General features: G+C 38.9%; 3 protein-coding genes across 7 annotated transcripts in view; 2 read left to right on the forward strand and 1 right to left on the reverse strand.

Moving 5' to 3' along the window:
- The window catches only part of LOC131792132 (protein unc-79 homolog), a 23,642-nt gene extending 23,235 nt beyond the window's left edge, over nucleotides 1-407 (forward strand). For both annotated transcript variants that reach the window (XM_059109504.2, XM_066170052.1), the window contains one exon: nucleotides 238-407. In XM_059109504.2, the coding sequence (XP_058965487.2) occupies nucleotides 238-396 (159 nt within the window). In that variant the 3' untranslated portion in view covers nucleotides 397-407. The remainder of the gene's footprint in view (nucleotides 1-237) is intronic.
- LOC131792041 (uncharacterized) overlaps nucleotides 1-26,570 on the reverse strand; it is a 26,837-nt gene extending 267 nt beyond the window's left edge. For 2 of the 4 annotated variants that reach the window (XR_010718268.1, XR_010718267.1), the window contains exons 1-18: nucleotides 21,901-21,978; nucleotides 20,980-21,130; nucleotides 20,382-20,489; nucleotides 18,260-18,356; nucleotides 17,657-17,742; nucleotides 16,536-16,573; nucleotides 14,259-14,424; nucleotides 13,489-13,567; nucleotides 13,311-13,367; nucleotides 12,906-13,175; nucleotides 12,241-12,364; nucleotides 7,079-11,869; nucleotides 5,879-6,794; nucleotides 5,064-5,167; nucleotides 4,190-4,466; nucleotides 3,768-4,076; nucleotides 3,332-3,456; nucleotides 136-1,467 (exon numbers count right to left, since the gene is read on the reverse strand). Coding sequence is in view for 2 of the 4 variants with exons in the window: in XM_059109400.2 (XP_058965383.2) it covers nucleotides 1,383-1,467; nucleotides 3,332-3,456; nucleotides 3,768-4,076; nucleotides 4,190-4,466; nucleotides 5,064-5,167; nucleotides 5,879-6,794; nucleotides 7,079-11,869; nucleotides 12,241-12,364; nucleotides 12,906-13,175; nucleotides 13,311-13,367; nucleotides 13,489-13,567; nucleotides 14,259-14,424; nucleotides 16,536-16,573; nucleotides 17,657-17,742; nucleotides 18,260-18,356; nucleotides 20,382-20,489; nucleotides 25,558-25,708; nucleotides 26,487-26,515 (7,812 nt within the window). In the remaining 2 variants the exon portion in view is untranslated. Of the gene's footprint in view, nucleotides 1-135; nucleotides 1,468-3,331; nucleotides 3,457-3,767; nucleotides 4,077-4,189; nucleotides 4,467-5,063; nucleotides 5,168-5,878; nucleotides 6,795-7,078; nucleotides 11,870-12,240; nucleotides 12,365-12,905; nucleotides 13,176-13,310; nucleotides 13,368-13,488; nucleotides 13,568-14,258; nucleotides 14,425-16,535; nucleotides 16,574-17,656; nucleotides 17,743-18,259; nucleotides 18,357-20,381; nucleotides 20,490-20,979; nucleotides 21,131-21,900; nucleotides 21,979-25,557; nucleotides 25,709-26,486 lie in introns of those variants that run through there. The other 2 variants (XM_059109400.2, XM_066170051.1) reach the window with 2 other exon arrangements.
- Nucleotides 23,065-25,594, forward strand: LOC136282409 (probable serine/threonine-protein kinase drkA). Its single transcript, XM_066170053.1, has 2 exons — nucleotides 23,065-23,846; nucleotides 25,162-25,594. Exons 1-2 carry the CDS (start codon nucleotides 23,132-23,134, stop codon nucleotides 25,317-25,319), a joined length of 873 nt encoding a protein of 290 aa, XP_066026150.1. The 5' UTR covers nucleotides 23,065-23,131; the 3' UTR covers nucleotides 25,320-25,594.
- Nucleotides 26,571-27,218: the final 648 nt, after the last annotated feature.

Consider the following 27,218-nt stretch of genomic DNA (forward strand, 5'->3'; position numbering starts at 1 on the left):
GACAAGTGAACTATTCCATAATCTCTTTTTGAGGTCGTGCTGTTCTGCTGAAATTGATAAAATACAATAAAGTTTGACACGTGTTTTGAGATTTTATTTAGAAAATTGTCCAAAGGTGCGGTCGAATTGACTTACGTGGACTTATGTAGCATTCTGCGTGACGTTTAGTTATGATAATACACGGGTGCATTCCGTGCCATTGTTTTTAGTTCTCCCGCCACCTTTTTTCTGTGATAGCAATCGGACGCTGCTCATGCACGTTTGCGTAAAGCACAGTCCCGGAAGCGGATCAACAAACACACGAAGTCAGCACTGGCCAAGTGGTTAAAACAGCTACAATTCAAGATGGCGCTCGCAGAACAGTCACCTGACAATTCTTTGTTCAATAGCATATGAGAGACATGAAGGATATACTTAGGACAGATCCACTTCTTTGGCCCTCAGCGAGGGGTATAAGTAAAAATAACTAAAAGACAAAAAAAAAAAAAAGAGACGAAATATGCATCCAATATTATATGAGCATTGCTCTGCCAAGATGTGTGACACAAACTATAAAGCAGCCGGTACTTGAACTAGCTATTGTGCAGATTTTAATATTTTGTCGTTGTAAACATCACTCCAAGTTAGCATTCTCAGGATTAATTGTTTTTCGGTGTTCCATATGAATACTCTTTTTATTTTACCCACTCTAAATATTACATGTAAAATCGTGAAATTTAATTTATAAACAGAGAAAATGTGATATTCAATATTCTCTTCTAAGTGGTGGGGAAAGGAAATGGTACCGAACAAACATCTACGAATATAATAACAGTGTAAATAATCTCAAATCGTATTATGTATCTTGGTGTATCAGATACCAGTCCATTGCTTAGAGACATTACACGAAATTTAATCATCAGACGGACCGAGGGTCCTTTTCTCATTGACCCCACAGGTCGAAAAGACTCGAAATTATCGAAACAGTAATTATTTCTCTAAGTAGTGGTAAACACTGACATGACTACCAATACTACTAACAATTGTATCTAATATATGTAAATGAGTTCTTTTGAGAATTAAAAATACTAGGATAATCTTAGTACATAAAACAGGGTCGAATTTCAATTGATCTTTTCTGCGGAAAAATATCCCAGTAGTACGAAATTTGGTATCATATGTCATGTGTTATACTTTGAGACAGTTTTTTCGAGTGAGAGAATATAAAATTACGCCTTGAAATGTCAGCTACTCTATCTATCCGATTACAGGGAGAACTTGCTTTGAATAATTTAGTATCCTCGTTGTTACCAAAGACTTTGGGTCGAGGAGTACATATTCAAAATGGCTTCCAATGATAAATAACGGCTTCTTCCATCTGATAGTGACATCTGCAATACATCTTAACGTTTCCGTCTTTTGTAATTTACTTGTTGAAAGCCTCCATCGGCGTGTCGACCAGGGTCTTGCAGAGGATGACGAGGCATTCTGAAATCATGGCATAGAGAGGGTCATAAGATACACTTATAACTAACAGCTTAACATTGTACTAACCTGTTCATTTGAATACGAAGAGAGTAAGATAGATTCGAATGATTATAAGTGAGGAAAGACCTTTTGTCTACGTAGATTTAAATGCTCCAGTTCTACCGTTATTACCCATTCGCCTTTTCGATTTCCAATATTTTACTACCTGTTTTTGGAGTTGATCGTTAGAGATAGTACATTTTTCATGCAAAGTTTCCTGATTATTGTATGTTGTGTCCAGTGGTCTGAAAACTTGAATAGTTTAGTTTATTCTAAAGTTGGCGAGACCGAACACCTAGCTATTGTCTTTTTGGTACTTTTTCCTTGTTTGTCAATGGTGTTCCTGTTTGGGTTTGTCTCGCAGCATTGGTCTGGACTAACAACTGAGATCCTCATCGGGTTTTTGTTTTCAATGATTGGCTTTTGTTTTGTTTAAATCATTAAGTGCTTTATTGTTTATTCTATTATTCTTGTGAAATTATTTGGGTTAGCAAGTTTACCAAGTGTCTTAATTCCCCAAAACCAACCGGCCCATAACCCAAACTTGTTTACTAATGGAATACTTAAGGAGGTATGCTAGAGTAACTAAGTGTAGTGTAGAGAAGTCAATAAGTGCTGTAGAGCAAAGAAGCCCACATGTAAGGAGGTCAGATATGAAACAAATTATCAAAGAGGATTTAAAGAACCGATGGGAAATTCTAGACCCCCAACTAGTCAGCGTAATTATCGACCACCTCAATTGAGGGGTTTTCGTACTCGTTTTGGCGACGCAATCTGTTACTATTGAGATGAAAAGGGACATACTTTAACTTCACCACGACTCGTATTTCGCAAAATGATCATCTCACAGCCGGAGCTTGGGCCGCCTGTGAGCGGTACCAAAGTTTTCAGTACAGTAGACATGAAATCAGCCGGTTGCTGACAAATAGAGATGTACTCTTCCGCTCGTGAGGAAACGGCTTTCGTTACACACAATGGTCTTTATGATTTTTTTGTCATGCCGTTTGAATTAACAAACTCCGGAGCAAGTTTTTAAGAGTATCAATTTGCACTTATCTACTAAGATGACATTAGCTCAACCATACAGAAAGAAGATAGCAGGTAATTTAGTATTAACAACTGAATTGAAAACGTAAATCAGCCACCGTAAAGGGTAAAAAAGCTGACGTTTCGAGCGTTAGCCCTTCGTCAGAGCGATTGAAAGGAGATAGCCTGATACAGGAAACGACAGTAACTGACTACGTCGGATACATTGCGTTTGTCGCCCTTGGTTTATCAGTCATAAACTTTATTGTGTTTTGTATTTTTTTTCGCTGCATGTACCGCAATTTCAGCTAGAGCATACAAGCTCCGTCGCTCCCGTATCAAGTCAACCGAACAGCCGTCCCACCTGTACTCATTGTCACAAGCGTCATCGGAGGAGAGCGAACAAAGAAGCGAAACCCCAGGGGAGAAAACAAGAAAAAGAATAGTAAACTGTTATCTCGTAACAATAACTATTATAAAATTTTCTGGGCAATTAGATTAGTATGCTACTAATAATCTGGCAACGATAGGTGGCTTTTTTGCCACACTTAAAGCCAGGGCGGATAGAACTGTACAAGGGACCCGCCGCTTCCGAAAGGGGAAATTACCTAAAATCACTCCTGGTGGTAAAACGGAGGGGTGGATGGTAAGAGATAACGCCTTTCATCGAACGGATAAAACTGGCAAAACCACCACACAAATTTAAACGACCTTAGTCATAACGGCTAAAATGCATATTTAAGATCCGTTTCACATAATTAAGGAACACCTTGAAAAAAGAGATGATAAAAATACTTACGCATTTGGATCGAAGGGCGGGGAAAGGGGGCTATATTGTCCAAGACTTGGCTGACCGTGCAAAAACATATCGTGGGGATTTCTGGGAAACAAGCGCGGATCAGGTAAACCAGAAGGATAATTTCCCTGGAAAAAAATTAAAAGAAATACATTTTAGCCTCGTCACAGTGTAATAAGTGTATAGACATCGATGCGTCTATTCTTTGATGGTTCATATGTAATAACCAATCAAAATGCGTGAATAGCTGAATTAACTTAATATATAATTTATGAAGTTTATATTACTTACGTAATTTAACTTTCTATCAGTTTTGGGGTCAATTGACCAGTAATTGGCCAATGAATATGGATAAATTTTTTGCATGTATTTTATCGCATTTGTGATATCCGGTTGCACCCGTAATTCTGCGAAGGTAAAAAAAGGAAGATAACTATACCTGCGAGACTGCAGGAAATTGATTTTTCTCACGTAAAACATCAATCTGTTCTGCAACACACCCTCCTTTATCATTCTGACCAACAACAAAGTGCACTCTGTCGCCGAACTGTAACTGCCCAAACGAGTATCCTCGTAAGTGTGACTCGTTAAAGTAGATTCCTGTAGGGTTCCGTTCTCTGGCGTATGTCTTAGTTATAAAACCATAGCGACCTCCAGGTTTTAGAAAACCAATAAAGCCTTCCTGTATTCCCTTGTCAATACGATCTTCCCACCCACATCTACATTGGACTGTCTTACTTTCAGGCAGCTGTAGGGGGAAAAAATCCATTTACGTTTCAGCAGTGTGCATTTTACAAATTAATTTGCGCCCTAAGGACAGACCATGCGTTTTTTGCTCGGCTTAAGCAATTACAATCTTACCTTAATGAAAAGATCCTTTGCGAAGAAGCCTTGCTTATTCTTAGCCACACTGAACTGGACAATTGTTTTCAACTGAATATTGCCAGCCTTTTTCTTTGGGATACCAGACAGCAGTTCTTCAAAATACAACCGTTCTGAAGTTGATGGTACCGCTATAAACCCACGAACTGTTTTGTAACGAGGTGGAACTTTTACTTCGCATACATGTCCCTCTGGGCGAGACCCCAATTCGTAAAAGTCCCTTAGTGTCTTCGGCAACTGCACCACTTTTTCAGAGCTGAATCATAACGATAACCATCATCATAATAATAATAATAATAATAAACAATTCCAATGATCTTTATGCTGCAATGCTTTCGAGTAGGTTTTATGAATATAACAAAATTTTATAAAATATATAGGGAAAATAGGGAGAGAATGATGCTTATAAAGAGAGTCATAACGATGGAAAACCCTAGATCATGTGTAGTATTCTTTAGCTTCAGCTATGACACACGCAGTGCACTCTCTAAATGAATTAACCAGTGACATTTAAGCTTGGTTTTAATAACTGAATACTCGAATACATGAATAAGTCATATATGGGTAAACAGAAGGATATATACAAGATCAATTAACATTTTTAAATGTTTATTTACTTGAAAATAAATAAAATTTTTAAGTTCTGGTCACGGTAATTTTGAATACCGCTCAGTTGAGGCAAGCTGGCCCAGGCAAAGAAGTTTCGGTACCCTTGTAACTACACAAGATAGTACACCTCCTTTTCCGCAAAAACAAGGTTTTGATTAAAAAGGATTCCAGCCGCTTCAGGAAGCTATAGCCTCCATTTGTGAAAGATCTCAAAGAAGACATAAGGAAAAGTTACAAAACAAACCGTCGGGGAACTGCTGATGCAGATAAAGGCGTTTTCTTCGGGTGCTCGGCTTTGCGCAATTCTTCACGACAGCTTTTCAACTGTGGGTCAAAATCTTTTTCTTCCTGCAAAGTCAAAATCAAATATACCTGAGGATTCATCTGTTGAGGTTTGTTTTGGATTGTATATGACGACGAAGCATAGATAGAGAGACAAATTTATAAGTCACATATTTACCAGCCTTGATTTACCCCTTCCCCTCCTGTGTGGCTTATGTGGCCATGAGAGAGGGCTGGTTCAGTTACAAAGAATGACGGAAACGTCAAGGATGGGATCTATTTTCAATCAAGTTGGGACTGAAAGCAACAAAATCCTTAGAGAGATTATATTATTCAACGGTTCTAAAGTGAACAGAGGTCGAAATTGAAAGTATATCGCTTCGTTTCTTTCAATGGTTAACCGACACGTGGACCCTTCTTATAAGCTCTATTTGCACCGTGGCTACTCCAGGTCTAGAGTGTATGGCCACGATGGCGCGTAAACTCTGAGCGACCGTTGGTCATATGCCTCTAAGGAAACGAAAAGTTGACAGGAGACGTTTGGGAGCACTGACCAGAATCTCCCAAAACCATCACCAGTAGATCTGATAACGGTGAATTTCGACGAATGAGAATTAATTTTATTGGATTTATGGAGCATCCAAATGAATGTTTGCTTTAAGTGTCACCAGCCCTTTCAAGTTCTCTCTTATTGGCATCTGGTACAACTCATCCTTCGAGCCGTAAATCATACTGAGTTTAACACTTGTATGAAATAAAGAGTTTGAAATAACATACCACTGTTCTAATGTTCATCGCTCGAAGTCCTCTTTCCGTTTTACCAACCGTAAACAAAACCACTGAATAGTCCTCTATGGAGCTGAGATTTTCCACTGGAGGAACTATCTGCTTTTTATGAAAGAAAAGATATTCTTTAAAATCTGGATGATGAATGAACCCGTATCCGTTACTACGAAAGACTTGGGAAATGATCCCTTGTCTTTCACAGTCTAGGTAATTACTCCACTGGTAACCTTCATTGTCTTCGGTGACTGCAACGGTCTTTTGAGGTCGAACTGTTTGCATGTGAAGAGATTCTCCAACTAGAGGCAGAAGACTGTCTTCGTCGTCCTTGTCACTTGTTTCACTATTGGTATCATCCTCCTCTAGAAACCTGATCGTGGAACGTGCAGCCGCTTTCTGAGCTTTGGCAACTCCAGGTTGACAAACGACATACCAGGCACACGGACCCGTCCAATGAAAGGCGAGGCAAAACCTTACGACGTCTCCCTCATTTGGCATGTGGGGCGAAACATTAACCGGCACAAAAGGTACGTAGATGCGCTTTTTCAAAGTAATCACTCCTTTCCAATCAGAGAATATGTCACTGACGACCCCTTCCCATTTACTGATGTCCTTTTCAAACAATGCTTTTTCGATTATTTCTTTTCCAGCTCGCTTTTGCTTTTGAGGTGTTTTACCTTGCAAGTAATCTCTCACTAGGTCTTCGTGATATAGAAGTGAATCCAAGGAATTAATGTGTCGACCATCCTTTGGATGAAGCCATTCTACTGGTACAGTGGGGTCCAATGAAACGCCGGCGGACTTTGGCGACTTTCTCCTCCGAAGCAACTGTCTGACACTTTCGTCAGCTCTGGTCATTTTCTCTGGATCATCTGGGTCACTTAAGGCTTCCAAAATTGCGACAACATAGCTGGAAAGTGAAGTGTAAAGTTAATCCATACAACATGATCTGAGCTGCGATCTACACGTTTATAAATATGTAAAATCATAGAACTTGAACATTACCACAGGAAATCTACAACTACATACAACTATTTTAATCTCAGACTTCATCAGTAGGAAACTAAATAAAAGAGCAAATCCAGTGCAACGAAAGTAAAATCAATCAGCAATTCGTTGCAATTTACGTCCGTGCATGTAATGAACACAAAATTTCTTAAATCAGTGTAATTATACCTGCGAGTAGCCACTTACTTGTAAAATAGGGCATTTGGGGATCTCTTTCCAGTTGCTTTCAACCACTCATTCACTGTGCTCCTTACCGATTTTAAACTTGGAACTTTAGAGCCAAGCCTCGCACACCTAATCCAGATTTTAACTGAATCCTCGTCATGATTGGTGTTCCTCAACAGGTCTTCCAGACTTTTTATTTTTTCGTCAGCTTCTTCTGGGTCAAGTTGTTTTCTTTCAACTTCCAGCGAACACACTAATGAGGTAGTTTTGAGAACAACTAAATCCACCCAGGCTTCGTCATTGGTACCTTTGGATAGTTTTTTGAGATCTTCGCAAACTGATGTTAGGTCATCGAGGTCTCCTAAATATTTCAAAAAACTGTCTTTCAGATTTTCACTGAATTCGTTGATTGGTACTGCTCGGAGGTTAGCAAATGACTCCGGTACCAAAGCCAGGACATATTTGTCCTCTATAGTGAGAGCTGTTAATGTATCCTTCTCTTTTCTTTTATTTAGAAAATCCTTGAGGAAGTCCACAAAATGCGAGCCGCCAACAGATTTAATTGCTGCAAGCATGACTACTTTTCTAACCAAAGCATCTGAAGAATAACCATGTTCCATCAGCGGTCTTTTATCCTTTACGGTCACGAAACAATGACTGCTCTGAACTGCAAAGCGGACGACTTCTTCCATAGAAAATTCAAGCTGATCTTTAAGGTTTTGTATGTGTAAGCGAATTACATCTCCATGAATGTGATGAAGTAGTACGTCATCTTTGTTTTCCCTCACTGCTTCTTCGATAAGAGGAATGGCACTAAGGAAATCGACGTACTGGATCATGTAATATTTTGATAAGTGAGCCAAAAGATGAGCCCAGACACTGGAACCTTTGTCAAAAACTTCAATCAACTCATGTAACATGTCACGAGCTACATCAGGATCTTTGTCCCTCAGGTATCGCACAAGTGGTGAGAATTTCTCACTTCCATACTCACTGGTGACGTACAATCGTCTAGTGATACGATCAATCATCCTGCTTGGTCGTGGATCCGTCAAGGCATCCTTTGCCAATCGAAGGGCAACATCTTTAAGATAAAGAGTATGGTGCATCTCAAGCAACTTGGCTTGTTGCTGAAGAAGTTCCTCTGCAACTTCAACAAAGGAAATTCTTCTAAGATTGAACTCAGCCGGTGATGGCGGGCTCAACAACTCCCTTACGTCATCGTTGCTGAAAATGCTCTCGAGCATAACAACGTCCCTGTCGGCCAAACGCGCCAAGGCGTTCACCGGAAACAAGAAATCGGTAAATACGTGTGTGAGGGCCAGGAACTCTAGAATTTGGAGTTGTAATTCATTTGTCTGGCGTAAGCGATATGTTACGTAACTTCGTATACCAGCATACTTTCTACCAAAAGCTGTGAGACTAAAGTATGCAAATTTACGTAAGGTGTAGTCCCGTGATACCCTATCTTTAAGCTCTTTTAGCTTCCTCTTTTTCTCCTCGGGAATTTCCCTGATCTTTAGAAATTGCTCAATCAACTGTGGCACTTCATCCAACGTCAGTTCGCGGCTTAGTTCAACTGTCTTATAAGGTGTTGACCCAACGAAATATGGAATAGGTTGCTTCCTTCGAGGTGAGCTTGCTTGTTGGCTGAACAACGCATCAGACTCAACTACTAGTAACTTCAAGTTTAGGTTCCTCTTTTCTGCATCATTCTTGAAATCATTGAACTCTGGTAGATATACCATTTCGCTATCAACCAATAGAATGACTGGAAGTCGAGAATACTGATTAATCTTCTCTATGTTGGCAGTAAGGCTGTCGTGGAATTCCAGTAATCTAGCACAAACGTACTGCTTGCGGTATTCAAACAAGAGCTGTAGACAAAGGGTCGTTGCACCAGCACCTCTCTCCGCTTTGAGAATAGTCAAGCAGACATGCGACTTTTTGTCGTTCAAAAATGATTTGAGTTCTCTTTTCAACACTTTCATTTTTTCTCTCTCTATAGCAATTCCAGTAGCAAGACCTGTCTCATCGATTTCGGAACCAGAATAAAACTTGAGCCGGACTTCGTCCTCATCGTCTGGCTTTAACTGAAGGGTGTTTCCGGTGTTTTGATACATGATCTGTAAATGGCCTTTAACCGCCTGTCTAATTGTTTGAGGCAAAGTATCTGGAATAGTTCTTTCGCCGCCGTCTGGAAGATGGAATTTCCGTGGAATCTGGAATTCATCCTCTGAGCGGTAGGGTGGAGGAAGTTTAGCCCCAATGTGCCGTGCCATTTCATGTGGCAGTGCAATGAAAATATTATCCCGCTTCACTCCGAAACCGGCTCTTTCTAGCGGTTCTACGAGTCCTGACAAGATTTCAGATTTCGTAGACGAGTCAGAGCAGACAAAGACTACTTTGGTGGGACCCCAACAAGAAAAGATGTACTGCAAAATGAAGTCGAGGGAAGGGAGCAACTCTCTGTGACCGTCAGCCCACAGACACAAAACCACCAACTGATTTGGGTTTATATGAGTTATAAGGTGATCAATAAGAATTCTCATCTTGTGGCCATGGGTGGACATCCAAGAGGCATGTCCACCTGTGGAAAGAGTTTTATTGATTTCCTCGTACCCTCTCACTGCACACCAACAAACGCCATTTCTTGGATTTATTTCGAGCTTTCGATCAAGTGGAGTTTTTACGAAAAGATTTCTTTCCACTCGGTGGAGGTCATGAAGAGGCTTGAAGATGTTCAGTAAATGGCCATCCTCATTTGGGGTTTGATCAAAATCCAGCACCAAGGCCCATTCAGGGACTACTGCACCATACAGATCACGCTCCTGCCTTGGGAGAGAAAACGGTGAGCATACCAGAACATACGACGTGTTCACTTTCTCAAACTCGTTCACAACATTGAAGAATTCATCAGGCTCATATTGGTAATCTCTACTCGTAAATCTTTCAATTAGTTGGTCGGGGTCCATTTCCGCAACCATTCCCTTTCTATCCAAACAAAACGTGTAGAGTGGACTTGTGAGATGAATGGGGTATGGCGATTTACTAACATGAAGATGAACGACGCACAAATTTCCCACTGCCGCCCCTATTTCTTCAAACGAAGCCATTTGTAATCTAAAATAGTTAGTCCTGGAACTCTCCGTATTCATCTCAGACAAGAAGTCCTCTACGTTCACTTTACTTGAATCTTTTGTTAATAACCCAAAACGATTGTTTGACAAGCGAAGAAGTGAGATTTGACTTTTCTTTGATGTGATAGACTTCGTTAGTTTTTGAACGTTGGACATACTTTCAAGAACTAATGCAACGAAAGTTCCCTTTTTTTCAGCGTCGGTATCTGGGTACTTTAACACGTTCTTGGTGATATCGCATTTCACCTCGATGAATTTCATGAAAAACTGACTGCTATCGACCGGAGGCCAAAAGTTGCAAACCGTCTTGCTGCTTTCCTGGACCAGTTCTATTCGATCATTTACTGAAATGGACACCCCTACAGTATAACCAGCCTTTGAAGTTCGATCCTCTTCTATTCCGAACAGGATATCACCTCCGTCAGAGTTAAGAAAAGAGGCAGAGTATTTCTTCACGTAATCAGTCAGAATTATCTTCTTTGGCTCACCGTAGATGGCTTTAAATTCTGTCTTTTCAGTTTCAAAGTTTATCCTCTTGAAAAGGTGGTAACTCTGTTCGCTAACCTGGTACACGGAAGCTTTGTTAACTTCTTGATCTATAGCTTCAGGCGTTTTCTTGGGGATGTTACGACTTGCAAGTGACTCAAGACGGTTAAACAAGTCTTCATAATCTGTCATTAGTTTTTTCTCGGCACCGACCCGTACATACGCATGTGTATGTTCTGCTTTTGCAAAGCTTACCACTGACGACCCCTTTAGCACGTGTATACGAAACAAGAGAGAAATTTCATCCATTTCTTCTAAATCATCCATCGAACTACACCTGTCGCTCGGTATCCACATAGCAGCCACAAAGTCTTTCTCTTTTTCAACAAGTTCATGCGCTTGCGCGGCGGTTGTACAAACGGTAATAGGGTGGTCTACATTTGGCAATATTCCACTCAAGGCTCTGACTATCTTCTCTCTCCTCGGAATTATGTCATTCCGAGACACTTTACAACCAAGAACAATTCCCTGATCGCTCACACCCACAAAAATATCCCCGGTTTGACTGTTTTTCAGCGCCACTGCACTTTCTTTTATTTTATCTAGGGATGCATCTGGAGAGCAATACAGAATACCCCGTGTAATCTCTAAGGTATCATTTTGAAAAATGGGCTCTTGTGTTGACCCTTCGGCCAGGAAAATTCCGCAAAGGGTTGGCCATGGCGAAGACAGTTGGCGTAAATACGAACGCTGCAGTTTACGTTCCTGTCTAAACGCTGCATGTTGATCCGAATCAACGATTATCTTGAAAGGTAGAATTTCGAAGCCTTTCTTCATTGATTTAAGTCCTTTATCAAGACGCTCTATTCTTCCTCTCACAAACAACTCTTCGCCGAGTTTCAGATTAAGAATTGTTGAAATGATGTGCTTGGTCAGAACAGTAGACTCAGGGCAAGCTCTAATATCCACTTTAAGTTCGAGGAATGTTCCACCTTCTACAGGACTATTCCTGAGCAACACAGTGCCTGCACCGCCAAGATTTCGTGGTGTGGAGGAGCACAGTCCTCTGGCAGAGATCAGTGCTCCATCAGCTGGTGGCTGTCTGGACAATTCGTCAGTGCTGAGATAAAATTCGATTTTGTCGATATTCTCAACAGTCCCAAACGGACCTAGCGTGCTCAAAACACTGCAAAGCAAAAAAAAAAATATAAGACGAATTTATCCTTCTGTAGGGGCCAGCTAAAAATAACTCGGCAAAAACGGCAAAAAAAAAAACAAAAAAAAACTGCAAGCAACGCACATGGCTTGGGAAACTGCGCCCTAGGTATATTGTCAGCGGCGCTATAAAGGATATGTAGATGCAACGAATCATACATCTTAGCTTCCGTATTTAACAAATAAGCTCGAACCAAATTGACATACTTCCCTATGTTAGATGTTGTAAATACTGTATACAGTTAATGTGTTATGGAAAAATTGAAGTAAATTCAATAAACTGGTACGATGGTCCCTTTGGTGTTCATTTCCGAGAAAATACTCCTTATTGTCAACAATCACCTCTTTTCAGAACTGCGAGCTGAGGGTATTGAAAGTTGCTCACTACCAGTGGAGGTGTTTCTCGAAAGAGAATTCCTCAGTGAGTTCCCAACTGGTACATCGCTAGCCTTTTCATCTATGGCACCTACAAAAAAAATTTGAATGTTACTCCAGGGGAAACACTCCCAATCTTCGTTTTGTAGCACCTACATTAAAAGTAATTGTAGGTCTTGTGAATGTTTAGTTCTCCCTTTTCCAACTCTCATGTTCCACAGTGTTCAACGGAACACGCACACGAGTCTCGAAACGGCATGATTTGCTTAAAGTTATAGCAACCTAGTTACATTCGAATATTCCATGAATTAATCCAGGAGTAGACCACCTCTACCACGATATGGTAAATAGGGGTGCACGAAGCCCTCAGTTTCTTCTCTGTCTGAAACACCTATACGTGGATTTATACGTCCATATTAAATTGAGTAGATATATAATATGTAAAACATGTCCAAGATCTTTATTTGGATAGAAAAAAGAAACAGGGGAAAACATCGCTGAATCTGATAAACGAACAAGGAAGAGAGAAATGGCAAATCTCGACCTCTAATTGAATTTATATACTACAGCGAAAAAGTTTATTGATAGGTTATGACACATGAATTTAAGTTATCGACGTTCTAAGAACATACCGTTTGTCGTTGAGGCTTGAGGAGTGGTTTTTGAGGTACCATCAGTCATTCTTGGTCTCGCGTGTAAAGTTTTTAGCCGTTTTCTCCACATGGTAAAAAGCATGTCACCTTGACTGGGTGACCTTTCTGTCCAGTCCTCACTGCTCAAATTGCTGAGCTCGGCTCCTGAAAGTGTCTTGAACATAGAAACTTCAGCTTCGTCGATATCACAAAGGTCACAAACTCCAGTAATCCACTTTGCCACTTGCTCCTTTGTCCACTTTTGTGGGTCTAAAAAACAAATGTACAACTCACAGGAGATACTAGCATGCTGGTCGTTTCTTATCCATTATTGTGCACTGTTTTGCTGTTTGGTCTCTTTTAGGGCTACCCTTAAGCCGAAAATCGCATCACACAACTGAATACCTTTATTGTTCTGCTCTTTTCCTTTGTTGGGTTGGGAACTTTCCTTTTTCTCCATACCTACAGAAATAAAAAAATCCTGCTGAGAAAAACGACTCCACATCCGAATTTTTCTCTGAGCAATGCGACAGCAAACAGAGAAACCAAAGTAAACATGAAAGAAGCCATGTTTTCAACTTACCTCCGCATAACGAGAAATGGGCGTGAATATTACAATCTGCTGCCAACCCCTGTTCTCTAAGGGTCTTTCCCAGAGTAATCTGTCAGGGAAAAAAGTAAAAAATTGAAGTGAAAAAAAAAATGTTCTATGTACTCTAGGTCCTTCTATTTTTGTAGTGTGAATTTCTGAGGACGAGCTATCTAGTCTTGGTTCTTGTTGATATTCACCACAATTACTTCATCGTATGTACCAATAGAGTTGCCTTTCAAGCTGCGCTCGGCAAATAGCCAAGAGATCTGCCTCCTGCCAGTTTGGATTTTCAACCACCTTACATTTATCTGTTTCGTTTTTAGCTTACATTGGAGCTGGAAATTCCAATCAAGGAATCCAATGATTGTCTGGTCAATGACTGACACCAATCATTATTAAATATTTCATAACAATATAACATTTCATTTCGACCGATGTGAATTCCACTAATCCATTCCGAGTGAGTTGTACGTAGCAAACAGGTCTTTTTCCAGTCACATGACTTTCTTGACCTCATCATGTTGCACTTAACATTTTGGTCTCAATCTTAACATCTGCCGAAGAAATAAAATCTTTTGTTCCACGAGGAAAACTCTAACTTTTGTCTGACTTCTAATTGATAACGTTTCTGAACGATTCTGACTCAATTAGGAAACAGCTAAGCCTTAAAGCCTAACTGGGAGTGTTCAGATTGGCTCTTCTCGTTCCAACTTAAAACATCATCTGCTCTGACATGAATTGCAATAAGTCTACATGTATACCTTTCGCCCTTGATGGAGAAGAATGAAGGAAGATGAAATCTTATAAGGACATTTTTTCATAACCATGTTCCATAAGGTTTGACCAAGATCGTCTTGCTTTAGCATCAAAACTAACGGTGCGTCATGTTTGATTCCGTGCACAAAGATTTGGTAGACCACTGCTCCCCTGTCAAGACAAAGATTTGTTGCAGTTGCAGAATTTGCTGTTGTAGATTTAGCGACGTTAGGGAGCATCAATACGTACTTATAATTAAAAAGAAAGCTGACGGAAACTTTCGATGATTGACTTCATTTGAATACATCACTACACACCAAGTTCTATTCGGTAAAAGTAACGAAAGAGAGGTAACTGTACACCGCAAATAGCATAGCTAATGTAGGCGTTTTAGATTTTACACTATATACAACATAAAATAATAGATATGGGAAAACATATACATATACATATCTGCTAAAAAATTAATACATAAAGAGAGGGTAAGATCATTACATATAATAGAAAGGAATTAAATAAAAACAATACTTGGAAAAGAAGGCGAATAGATATAATTTATATTAAAAATAGTAAGCTTCTAATTAGGGAATTATCAGCAAAGTTATATACATCAGCATAAACATCAGCATAAACCCCCTCATGTACTAAAAAATGCAGCAATTCAGTCTGAGGGTGTTTCTTGAATGACTGCTTTGCTTTTGATTTCAAATACTCGGGGATTATGTCATTTCCGGAATTTAGCTCTAAGCCTTGGGAAGGATTGGTTCTTCAGTAGTGTTCGTGAATGAATAACATGAAATTTTCCAGCAGCCGCAGCTCTATTGTTATAAAATTTGATTGTTGTACTATCTTTGACATTAACTTCACCTAATTCCCTGTTAAACACTCAGTTCTTAAGGCATAATACTAGTCCACATTGCTGGTCGAACACGTAATATGCTTCCATGTTACGGCCCCTGAGGGGTCATGGGATCGCAGATGACCTCGACCTGGTGTGTTAGTCAGAATAATGGCTGCCATTCTACGGCCATAGAACTGTCCTTTGAAAAAAGGTGAGTCTTGAAACAGGTCAAATAACTCTTTTCATAGTTTTCACCTCCCCCACTTTCCCTTACTGGATAAGCCCTGTGAAATCGACAAGAAGGATCGAATTTCCCCATATTTTTTTTCATATGGCAAACAGAAAGGTTACCTTGTCCAAACATATGTTATTTCCACGAACTACTGGACACGATTATATCGTATTATATAAGTGAAAAATTGCGCGCTTGTAATTGGCTGAAAACGATTCCTTTTTTCATGTGACACGAGTGCAAATTCGTAAAGTTTTGACTTTCTGAGATGCTTTTTTCATGTACATCATTAATAAGTAAAAACATTGTTTCTCGTGCAATTTGTTGTAAATAAGCATTTGTAAAGTTTACGAAGACTGCCACACTCGACCTACAGGCTCTTGCAATTTGTTATTTTTGAAAAAAATTACCCATGCTTATTAACACCAAATTACACTCAAAATGATCCATGTTACTACATTCATATATCAAAACTAATAATAAAGATGCAGAGCCTCTATGGAGCCTTGAGCTGAATGTTCTACCCTTTTGAAATATTTTTTCTTTACTCTGCTGCATGGATGCTGGTAAATTCTCGTTTCCCACCATCGTTTGTTTCAAATTCTGGAAAGTTCAAGAAAATTCTTGGGGGGGAGAGGGAATGCCTCTTAAAACCCTAACCTTCCTTTTTACTGAAAAAAAAAATCAAAAGTTGTGTGTATTAAAAAAGAAATAAGAGCAAGAACAGCAAAACATAGACTGTTCTGGACCTTGATAACAGAAGGTACTCACAATTGTAATGGATTTTGGATTCATGTGGTTAAATCTGTGATCAGTTCCAGACCAAATGCTTATTAGACACTGCATCCCCATAAAGAGGAGTACATGGCACCCTTCCCTACCCCTCCCCCTCCTCTCAAGTACAATAGACTTCCCAGCTATCCATCCTTGTGGAAGAATCAACATGTTGATCAAGCTCCTTTATTGTACAGATCCTGGAATCCCTATCATGGTAGTTCTTAGAGAAAACCCAATATTCTTTTTCACAGGTGCATCAAAGTACATGTAAAATTACAAAAGTTCTCACTAACAATGAAGCAATCTACCCTGAGATAAATATTAATGCCTTGAAGTTATCCTTAACCAGAAAGAGCATACGCTCCTTTTCAAGTCATCTGAGCACAAACAATTTAAAGTAAATGGATGTAATATTTTTTTTGCACAACTTACTCTGAACTTGTGTCAGCTCCCTGGGTAGCAGGTGAAGCCTTGAAAAAATACCAATATTGAGAGGATAAGAAATACCATTTTCTTTGAAATGTTATATTTCTTGGTGCAAACATTTCTTTAATCACTCTTATTCTCTTCCCAGTAAGAGGAGAAATCTCCTCAGTTCTTAGTTTTCTTAGAGAATTTTTTTCCCACTTTACAGGTGCCTTTTACTGAATTTTTCTTTTGTTCTGATAGGTCCACATACTCAGGAAATGAAAGGACAAATTAGTAAGTTTCTAGGAAAGGGTAAGGGGTACCAGTAAGTTTCTAAAGAAACTGTGGTGCTGCATTCGTAGGAGAGTATAACAACTGAGTTGATAACTTAAATTGGCCACTGTAAAGAGTTTCAAAGCTTACTTTTCAAGTATTAACCCTTGGTTAGAGTGAATGGAGTAATCGCAAAACTCTAAAACAAAAATTTATCTTTCAAATTAGCACTCTTTAATCAGTGAGCACTTTTCACTCAACTTATTTATTCTTGTTTACTCTTCACCATATTCCCACTAATAGCATGGCTCCTCTTTCTGCATATAAACACACACAATCTATAGTTCCTCCACTCCCTCTCAAAAAGGGCTAACCCTCAAAACATCAGCTTTGAAACTCTTTGCAGAGGCCAATTTACATTATCAACTCAATTGATCATACAAAATTACTACAAAGGTAATGCTTCACTGTTTATACTTGACAATGTTATTCACAATATGAATTATTTTATGTATCACATTTTCTGCACAGCTAGTTGTGGTATGCTTTTATCCCTCTAATATCACTGAATGATACAGGTTATGCTGACAAATTTATTGGTGAAATAAAAAGTAAGCAAACAGACCTATCAACAAGGCCTATCAACATTTCTTTGTTTGAGTAGCTTCCTTTATAGTACCAAATTATTTGCCTTCATTATTATTATGACAAAAGAATGTTTACATTGTGTTCTTTTTTATCAAAATTGGGCACTTTATCTTTAAAAATATCACTTTCTAAAACTGCTTAAATCAATTGTTGAGACATAAATATGACTAGGGATATTTCCTTTCTTTAAGGGACTTAAAAAGGAATTATCTTCCTACATGTACCTTCGATTGTTCTTTAGTGAGCCAAAAACCACTCTGTAACTTGACTCTCAGCCTTTTGTCCACAGACAACAACTGGCACAATGTAGCTAAAATCAAAGCAGGCAGTTACACATAATTATATACAATTTGAATTACAATTAAATTACCTAAAAATCTAAGGGTAAAGTTTTCCTAACAAAGTTTTGTGCTGTGGTGTACTAAGTCCTGTATTAAGTACTGCCCTAAGTTCCAAACTCTACAAGTTTTAAACAGTCCTTTTGTTAAGAAAGGTAACTGTTTCCTAGAGCCACAAAAGACTACTTTCATCCCTTTTACTTTCCTATGAGATGTGGTCAAAAGAAACAAAACACAAAAGAAACATGAGGATTACTGACTCTGTGTTGATTAAAAGGAGCTTTTCTCTAAAACTTCTCAGAATACTTTATGTTTACAAGGCCCAAATTGCTCTACCTTGCTTAGTGAAATCCTGACTATTGAGTATTCTTAACAAGTAATAATCAGAACATTTCTACAAAGCAAAATTTTATCAAACCAAAGTTGCTTCTCTCACTAATAAGAATGTCTTATGTAGGTTGCTAAAAGTGTTCTTAATAAGCAAAATACCTTGAGTTTGCTTTGGGAGCACTTCTAGAGACGTTCCCACTTGCTCAAGAAGAAACTTGATTAGTTTGATGCTTGCAGCATGCCTTTCATTCAGTTCCTGAAGTATTTTATGATGCAATGAAATTAAATATAATTTGATGGTTATTCTGGATTATTCAACTACCTTTTCATTTTGACTTTCTTTGGAATGTTGTTCTGTGAATTTATACTCTAATTCCAATTGATAATTATTATTGGGCAGGTGTCTTTACTCAAAGCTTCAAAGGTCTCCTTCACTTACAATACTGCACATTGTTCAACAGGTAATTGGCAGAAATCATGGTTTAAGAGAGGTATTTTTTTGTGTACATGAGAAAAAAACTAAAGGTAATTGATTCTGCCAGAAACATATCACCTAGAGACATTTTAGTATGTTGCAAAGCTCAGCTTTATTAGGGCCTGAGACAAACCAATAAAAAAGTCCCAGATATGGAGCTACAAAAAAATATGGAGCCAACCAATGTAAAACTCATTTATTTGAGGCACTTTGCTTGTCTTAAGAGTTAAGCTTACAGCCTTTAAATTGGGGCATCTCCTCAATAAAAATTTACAAAACAGATACATCAGTCTCTCAGCTTGGGGGGGGGGGACTTACAAGCCTTTTTAATGGCTACATGATGCAGCTGAAATCTGGAGCAAACAATTAAGGGCAAATTGGTATTACTTTGGTTCAGTGTTCAAAGAGAATAAATGCTAAATGAAAACATAGGCACAAACACAAAATTACACATAGTTATTGCCAAAGATAACACAAAATCATACAAAAAGCAGAAAAAAGATACATCTTTCAGTTTAATGAGTGGCTCACAGAGTTTGTCTCCAAACAAAATCCTTGTTCAATAAATAGACTATCACCTGGTCAGAACATTTGCCATGAGGGCTGATTTTAACTGAAGTGGCTGCCCATAAACTTACAAAAGTTTATCAATTTATTTCCAAAATATTGGCAATAATTTGAGTCAGCTTTGAACTATCTTCCATAAAATAGTAAGAAAGCTAATTCCAGTTCAGTTAAGCTACCTTACTTCTTGATAGGTGCATGTCTGTGAGCACTTTTTATTCCCTTGATGTCTTGAATGTTTATAGGATTGCAATGGTAACTGGTCAAGTTGCTGAAGTCATGTCACCCAAAACTTTTAGTCATGTTATCAGAAATTCTGAGTCACTATGCCCAACAAAAAATTACTTAAAAGATAGATCACAGACCATATATTTTTTCTGCTCTTTTCCTACAATGCTATGAAGACTTTGAGTGATGAGAACTCTAAACAGATGTTTATTTCTGACAACAAATGTGAGTGTTGTATACAACTGTTTTGTACCAACAGACATTTTCATTGATTTGACAAATCTTTATCACTTGTTGTTTTCAGACAACACCATGAAGGCCTTGACTAAACAGAAAATGATCATATGGTCAGAATTAAAATGTGTTTGGATACTGAATCTAAAGGCGTTGTTGGTTTTTGTACCCAAGAACGTGTCATAACTTTGAGAAAAGTTTTAGCACTCAAGCAGTGCTGGTTTGCAACAACACTATCAGCATAAAGAAACTGTGGTGCTGTGGTGTGGTGTTGAGAGAGTATGACAGTGTAATTTAGTGTTATCAACTGAGTTGATAATGTAAATTGGCTACTGTAAAGAGTTACAAAGCAGACATTTTGAGCATTAGCTCTTCGTCAGAGCCAATGGACACTGCACAGAAAACAATCATGTGCTTAGTAGTGAAATATGTTTGTGTAACTAGTCTAAAATTCTTTCTCCCACAATCTGCCATTCCTAAATGATAAATCTGTGTGATAACAATTCAGGTTAGATTACTAAAAGTTTGAAGCATCATAACTTTGAGCATGGTGATTTTTAGGCAACTTGACTGTAAACCATTGCAATATCAAATACCCATTTGCCACTTTTAAATGTCAAAGGCTTTTTCCCTTTTGACAGTCAAGTTTTCTTGAGCAGGTCCCTTCAATTTTCAACCTATGAAGCAATCTAACTGTCAATGTGTGGGGTGGACCTTCTAAATATATATTGATAGTGTAGGTTATTGGATCAAGTTTAGAAGAATGGAGGCTTACAATACCTGACACAGAGGTGAGTCACAAAAACCCCTTCCATTGCAACATACTAATTGTTGCTTTAGCTTTACCAAGCGCCAGTGATCTTGTAGTCGACATTCAAGAGTGCTACACTAAATTGAAAAGCAAGAAAACAAAAGAGAGAGGATTGATCATTAATTAGTTTAGGGTAATGATTATTGCTGCATTGTATCAGCAGCAAGTAAGTAAGTAAGTAAACCAGTTGGGTGTCATACAGAGTTTGAAAAAGATATATTACAAAAGGCTTAAGTAATAAATTACGGTTTATTTTAAGTTTGAATTTTCTTTGTTTTTATTTTTTCAGGGTTTGCAAGATTATTACAGGTACGAACCTGAAGCAAGCAACGGACAAGAGTTATTTTGAGGACTTTGATATGGGTGATAATTATGGGAGGTTAAAATCGGCCGAGCAATGATGATGGATCGACAAGGAAGTTGATAGAATTATTATTTTTTCACAACACCAATTGTGTTCTGATAAATTAGGAAACATATATCTAAACATCATTTCAAGGTGCAACTTTAGGCTCATCTTGCCAACAAAAAAAATTCTTGGATTCATAATAAGCAACACTTTATTACCTTCTGGAAATAATCTTGCTCCAAGGCTTTCTCTCGAATTTTGTCCGATTTTGACCTCCGTAAGGTTTTCAACTTCCTTATGTATAATTTGCCAGAAAATCCAACGAGAGTCTGACTAGGGAGGAGGGATTTCCCTCTCTCTTGTTTAAACCTACAAGGTTAAAGGTACATTTAACAAATTAATCACAAGAAAGGGAAGACTAATTAATTATCTTAGCTTTGAACTGCATTTCGTTGGTGGTATTGTTGCAAACGGATGGAGAGCTGAGGCTTTTGACGGAATTAAAGGTTGTTCCTAATCATCTCTAAGATAATCATTGTCTCTTAATTTCGCCATATGAGTCTCCGTTAGGTTCGCGTTTTGTTCCTCACTTGCATTTTCCAACCTCTCGGGACATGCAACGTGAAACGTGACTAAACAACTAAATTGAATTATGTTTTATAACGTAAATAAATCACATAACCCCATAAAACATGACGGCGACTATGCGTGTCGCTTAGAATATTGTAAATTAAAGTAAAAGGGTCTCCCTTCCTGCGCAAAAACCGCTTTTTTAGACTGTTTATGTGAGTGAAGGCATCAGATACGATTCCTTTTACTTTAGGAATTTGCAGGCAGCCTAATTAAAACTCGTACGTGTTGGAATTCCGTTCATCTTTTCCTTATTCGTGAAACGTTCCTCGATCGTGTGACGAGATACTTACAGATAAATGAAGATAGACCATTAAAGCTATGGTAATAAGGAAACTTTATAGGCTGTGTAAATGAAACAAGTCAATGGCATGTTCTATGTTGTCAAATGTTACTATGTCAGGCTTCGGGTTCGCGTGATTCAGCTGATGTACCAATTACACAGACAAAAGCTGATGAACTGTACAGACCAAAATCTTATTCATTTGAGTATGTAAAGATTAGTTTACCTTTGACTGTTTCGTACCCTTTTCCCCATAATTCTAAACAATTCAAACGCAGAAAAAAGAAACCGAGCACAACAAATCGTAAATGATTCGCATCAAGGAAGTAATTGCTAGTTCCAGTCCAACGCCGAGCCCCACCTTGATATGCACCGGCAAATCTACAATCTCGAGCCCAGGGTCCAAATAATAATGATTATTTATTTTAGTTATACCGCTGACAACGAGCCAAAATGACCCAGGGTGTAAGTGTAAGGCTTTTTATTTCTTATTTTTAGAGAAACTAACCCTGCACTATTAAACGTTGTTTTGCAATTTGTATCAATGGAATATTCGGACCTATCTTCCTGTCAATATGGGCATGGTCAAAAGTACCGATGTGACAAGGAGCCAAACATGATCTTTTCTTAGACGAGGTGGAACCCTGGGAACGGAATTGTTACAACGCCTGTCCAAAATTGTGATTGCCAATATTTGAATTTCCACTTGACAAAAGATTGAGTGCAGTCAGGGAGCCCTTAACCTAAACTCTGAACAATCGTTTTTACCTTTGATTTTTTTCGGCTTTCCTAACCTCTCAACTATAATAACTCTTGTTTGATTTTGCAAATAGTCCCGACAAACCGGGAAAAGGGCTGAGCAATGCCTAGGGCGGTACAAAACCACCCCTGCTACCAGAGAAAAGAATTTTAAGATGAGAGTTTTATATACTAAATATAAAATATATTAAGATAATTTTGGTTTTATCAACTGAGTTGATAATGTAACTTGGCCACCGCCCGAAACGTCAGCTTTGAAACTTTTTGGTAGCCACTTTACATTATCAACTCAAATTATCTTGTTTCACTCCCCCCACAGACGGAGCACCACGGTTTCCTTGGAGGCTTATCCCCTTTATTCGTTTGCGAAAATATATGTGCCAGGACCCACTAATGGCTCCTGATATGCCTATTACACGAGCCCATTCCAGTGGAAGTGTTGAGTGTTTCACCATGGTCAAATATTTTGGAACGTGTGGGACAAAACACCTAGAAGCTCCAAACTTAATCATGGTAAAAATTGCAGATTTTAAGCGATCAGAGGGAATGATTTATTCGATGAGCTTTACATTTTGGCCGCGTGAGGCTTGGGTTTGCTCCAGGCCTCGCCCGGCCGAACTTCCGGGTTTCCAAAGACGAAAACAGTTCGGTTAACCTGATCAGTTCCAAATAAATAATTTTACTGTTGCTGCAACGACATGGGAAACACATCCTCCGCCGAGGAAATTAAACTCGGAGATAAAATTGGAGAAGGTTCATATGGAGAAGTGTTCAAAGCCGTGTGGAAAGGGAAGCGAGTAGCTGCTAAACGGATTCGACCTGTCTTCTTCGAGGGTGACTATGATGGAAGTATTAGAGCTGCTTTCTTGGAAAAGTTTAAGAAGGAATGGGAGATACTCCGCAGCATTGAGCACGACAATATTGTAAAATATTTAACTGCCTATGTCCCTCCGTCTCCCGAGAGCCCCATTATTGTGACAGAGTTGCTAGAGTGCGATTTGGCGAAACACATTCGGAACTCAACGACTCAACCAAAGGTTCCTTTCTCAGACGTAATCAAAATTATGTTGGACGTCGCGGAAGCTTTACATTACATTCATACCCTTAAGGAACCGATTGTACATCGCGACTTAGCGAGCAAAAACGTATTGCTGACGAAAACATTGCATGCAAAGATTGCAGATTTGAGTCAGGCGAAAGCGTTCCCTCGTGGTGCAATGTACGCGACTGCCATGCCGGGAACACCCGTGTATGCCGCTCCAGAAACGTATCCTACGGGGTTGGGAGGACTACCGAAGGGCGATAAAGCGAGATACACCGAGAAAATCGACATCTTTTCGTTCGGAGCCATGCTGCTAGAGATCATTATTGGTCATCTGCCAGTGCATGATTTGCCTGACCCGATTCTTGAAGGTAGATGCCTCCGATTTTGCCCTTGAAATAACATTGTGTATGTTTATACGTATCTGTAGTCAAAATATAATATTTTGAACGCGATTTGCTTATGTAAAAAACATTTTGTTGGGATGTGTCATATACAATATGCTTTCTGAACCTATGACGTATCTTTTGCGCGTCACGCCATAGGTAAATAAAACTTGCGTGACTAACCTTTTTTTACTAAAGAATAGCCCAATGAACAACGCAAAAATAGGTGATAGAGTGCGAAACGGGAGTTTTGCACGGTCTTTTCCCCAAAATTAGCACGTTAAGACAAATAAAAGACGTTTAGTTCTGAATTACTGCGAAAAGCTCAGATCGTCTGTTATAATTGTTGTTTTAAAGATCAATTCATGGAAGAAATAGGGAAAGTTTTTCGGTAGGAGGCATAATTTTGTCGAGCGAGTATTTTCTAGGTGAAAAGTATAGCTGCCATCTTTTAACGGTAGCGTAATGCTGGTTAGAGAAAGAAATATGTACCAAAGGGGTGAGCAACGGTCAAAAGGAAGGGGAGAGGAGTGGGGGAGGCACTACAAATTAGTCGCCTTTTCCCGCTCTCTTCCCCCACCGTCCACTTAAATATCAAAATCAAACATGCCTGGTCCAACGATAGTTAGCATATAACGTTGAGTCATCTTGACAAGACGCCTTTTTTTTTTCTTTTTTTTTTTTTTTTTGGGAGGGGGGGGGAGGGGGGGGAGTGTGTAATGTACACCCAGACCGTATTTGGCGTATTTTGGTAAACAAAAATTCGCATGAACTGTTTTTGCATTCATGGTCATTCAGGATGTTTGGGAAGCTTCTTACAACTTCGCTCTAGTCTGTTCCTGTTCGTAAGTCTGGTCGAGCCTTTATGGTTATTGGCTCCCGTAATAGCCGCTAACTATATATGGCTAATAAATACAGGGGTAGAGTGTTTACAGTAAAAATTACTGAAGTCTACGACAGTTAGACGAAACGTGTTGGAGAATGAACAAGTTTTACAACTACTGTTCACAGAGTGCTACCTACAAATTCAGCATAAGAAAATTGCACTCGCCTGGTGCTCGTGAAATTAAAAAAAAAATTCGAAGCATCAATCGTGCAAGGTACTCGTAATCATGTGATTTCCCACACATATCGCAATGAGGTGTACAGCACGGCACGAGTCCTCCTTAGTAAATGGGTCGGTAGAGCAGTTGACTACTGTGCGAAAGTAGACGGGTTCTTTCTTTAGATCTACTTCGAATTATCTTCTTTTTATTTCGATCTGGATTTAACAGGTTTCTTATCATGACCTTTATTTCAGATGGGGAAATAGTTCCAGAGTACATACGCCGTAGTGAAGACCTGGAGGAAATGGGTCCCGACCATCCCCTCCACAGCCTCGTTTTACAGTGCTTGGACAACATTCCTGAGAAAAGGCCCAGTGCTGGAAAGATAATTGAAGAACTTCTGAAATTCTAAAGGACAAGAGTTATTTGAGGACTTTGATATAGATGATGGTTGTGGGAGAATAAAACCGGCCGAGCAACGATAGTGGATCGACAAGGAAGTTGATAGAATAATTCTTTTTTTTCAATAACATTTGTGTTCTGATAAATTACGAAACATATATCGAAACATTATTTCACGGTGCAAATTGAGGCTAATCTTACAAACGAAAGAAACTTTCTTGGATTAATGATAACTAACACTTTATTACCTTCTGAAAATAATCCTGCTCCAGAGTTTTCTCTCGAATTTTGTCCGACTTTGACCTCCGTAAGGGTTTCAACTTCCTTACAGATAATTTGCCAGAAATTCCAACGAGAGTCTGAGCAGGAAGGAGGGATTTCCCTTTCTCTAGTTTTAATCTAAAAGGTTAAAGGTACATCCCACAAATTAATCACAATAAAGGGAGGACTACTTAATTTTCTTAGCTATGAACTGCATTTCGTTGGTGGTTTTGTTGCAAATGGATGGAGAGCTGAGGCTTTTGACAGAATTATGGGTTGTTTCTAATCATCTCCAAGATAATCATTGTCTCTTAATTTCACCATATGAGTCTCCGTTAGGTTCGCGTTTGTTCCTCCCTTACATTTTCCAACTTCTCAGGACATGCAACGTGAAACGTGACTAAACAACTAAATTGAAATTTTGTTTTACAACGTAAATAAATCACATGACCCCATAAAACATGACGGCTACGATGTGTGTCGTTTGGAATACCGTAGATTCAAGTAAAATGGTCTCTCTCACTTTGCCGAAAAGACCGCTTTTTTGGACTGTTTATGTAAGTGAAAGCATCAGATACGATTCCTTTAGATAGACTAATTTGCAGGCAACTTAATAAAAACTCGTAGGTGTTGGAATTCCGTTCCTCTTACTCTTATTTGTGAAACGTTCCTCGATCGAGTGACAAGATACTTACAGACAAATGAAAATAGACCATTAAAGCTATAGGAATAATGACACTGAAAAAAGCTGTGTAAATGAGCCAAGTCAATGTCGTGTTCTATGTTGTCAAATGTTGCTATGTTGGGCTTCGCGTTCGCGTGATTCAGCTGGTGTACTAAATACACATAGACATAAAAGTTGATGAACTTTGTAGATCAAAATCTTATTCATTTGAGTATACAAGGATCAGCGTACCTTTGACTGCTTCGTACCCTTTTCCCCATAATTCTAAACAATTCAAACGCAGAAAATTGTGTACTCGTCCATATCTTTTCTTTGTAAAGAGCGTAATAAATCGAAAGTGATTCGCCTCATGGAAGCAATTGCTAGTTCCAGTCCAACACTGAACCCCTCCCTGATATGCATCGGCAAATCCACAATCTCGAGCCCAGGGTCATGTTGGCTCCTTGTCAGCGGTATAGTCCCCAAATAATCATTATTATTTGGCGACCATACCGCTAACAAATAGCCAAACTGGCTCTGGGCTCGAGATTGGCAAAACCGATTATAGACCATAAAGTGTAAGGATTTTCATTTCATAATTTTAAAGTTGCTTTTCAATTTCTGTAAATGGAATATTCGGACCTATCTTCCAATCAATATGGGCACGGTCAAAAGTACCGAGGTGACATGATCTTTCCTTGGACGAGGGTGCACCCTGGGAACGAAATTGTTACGATGCCTGTCCAGATTTGTGATTGCCAATATTTGAGTTTTTCACTTGACAAAAGATTGAGTGCAGTCAGGGAGCCCTTAACCCAAACTCTGAGCAATCGTTTTTATTTCTGATTTTTTCGGCTTTCCTAACTTCTCAACTATAATAACTCTGGTTTGATTTGGAAAATAGTCCTGACAAACCGGGAAAAGGAGTGAGCAAGGCCTAGGGCGGAACAAAAGCACCCCTGCTGCCAGAGCAAAGCATTTTAA

Source organism: Pocillopora verrucosa, chromosome 7, assembly GCF_036669915.1.
Source record: "Pocillopora verrucosa isolate sample1 chromosome 7, ASM3666991v2, whole genome shotgun sequence".
Classification (NCBI taxonomy): domain Eukaryota; kingdom Metazoa; phylum Cnidaria; class Anthozoa; order Scleractinia; family Pocilloporidae; genus Pocillopora; species Pocillopora verrucosa.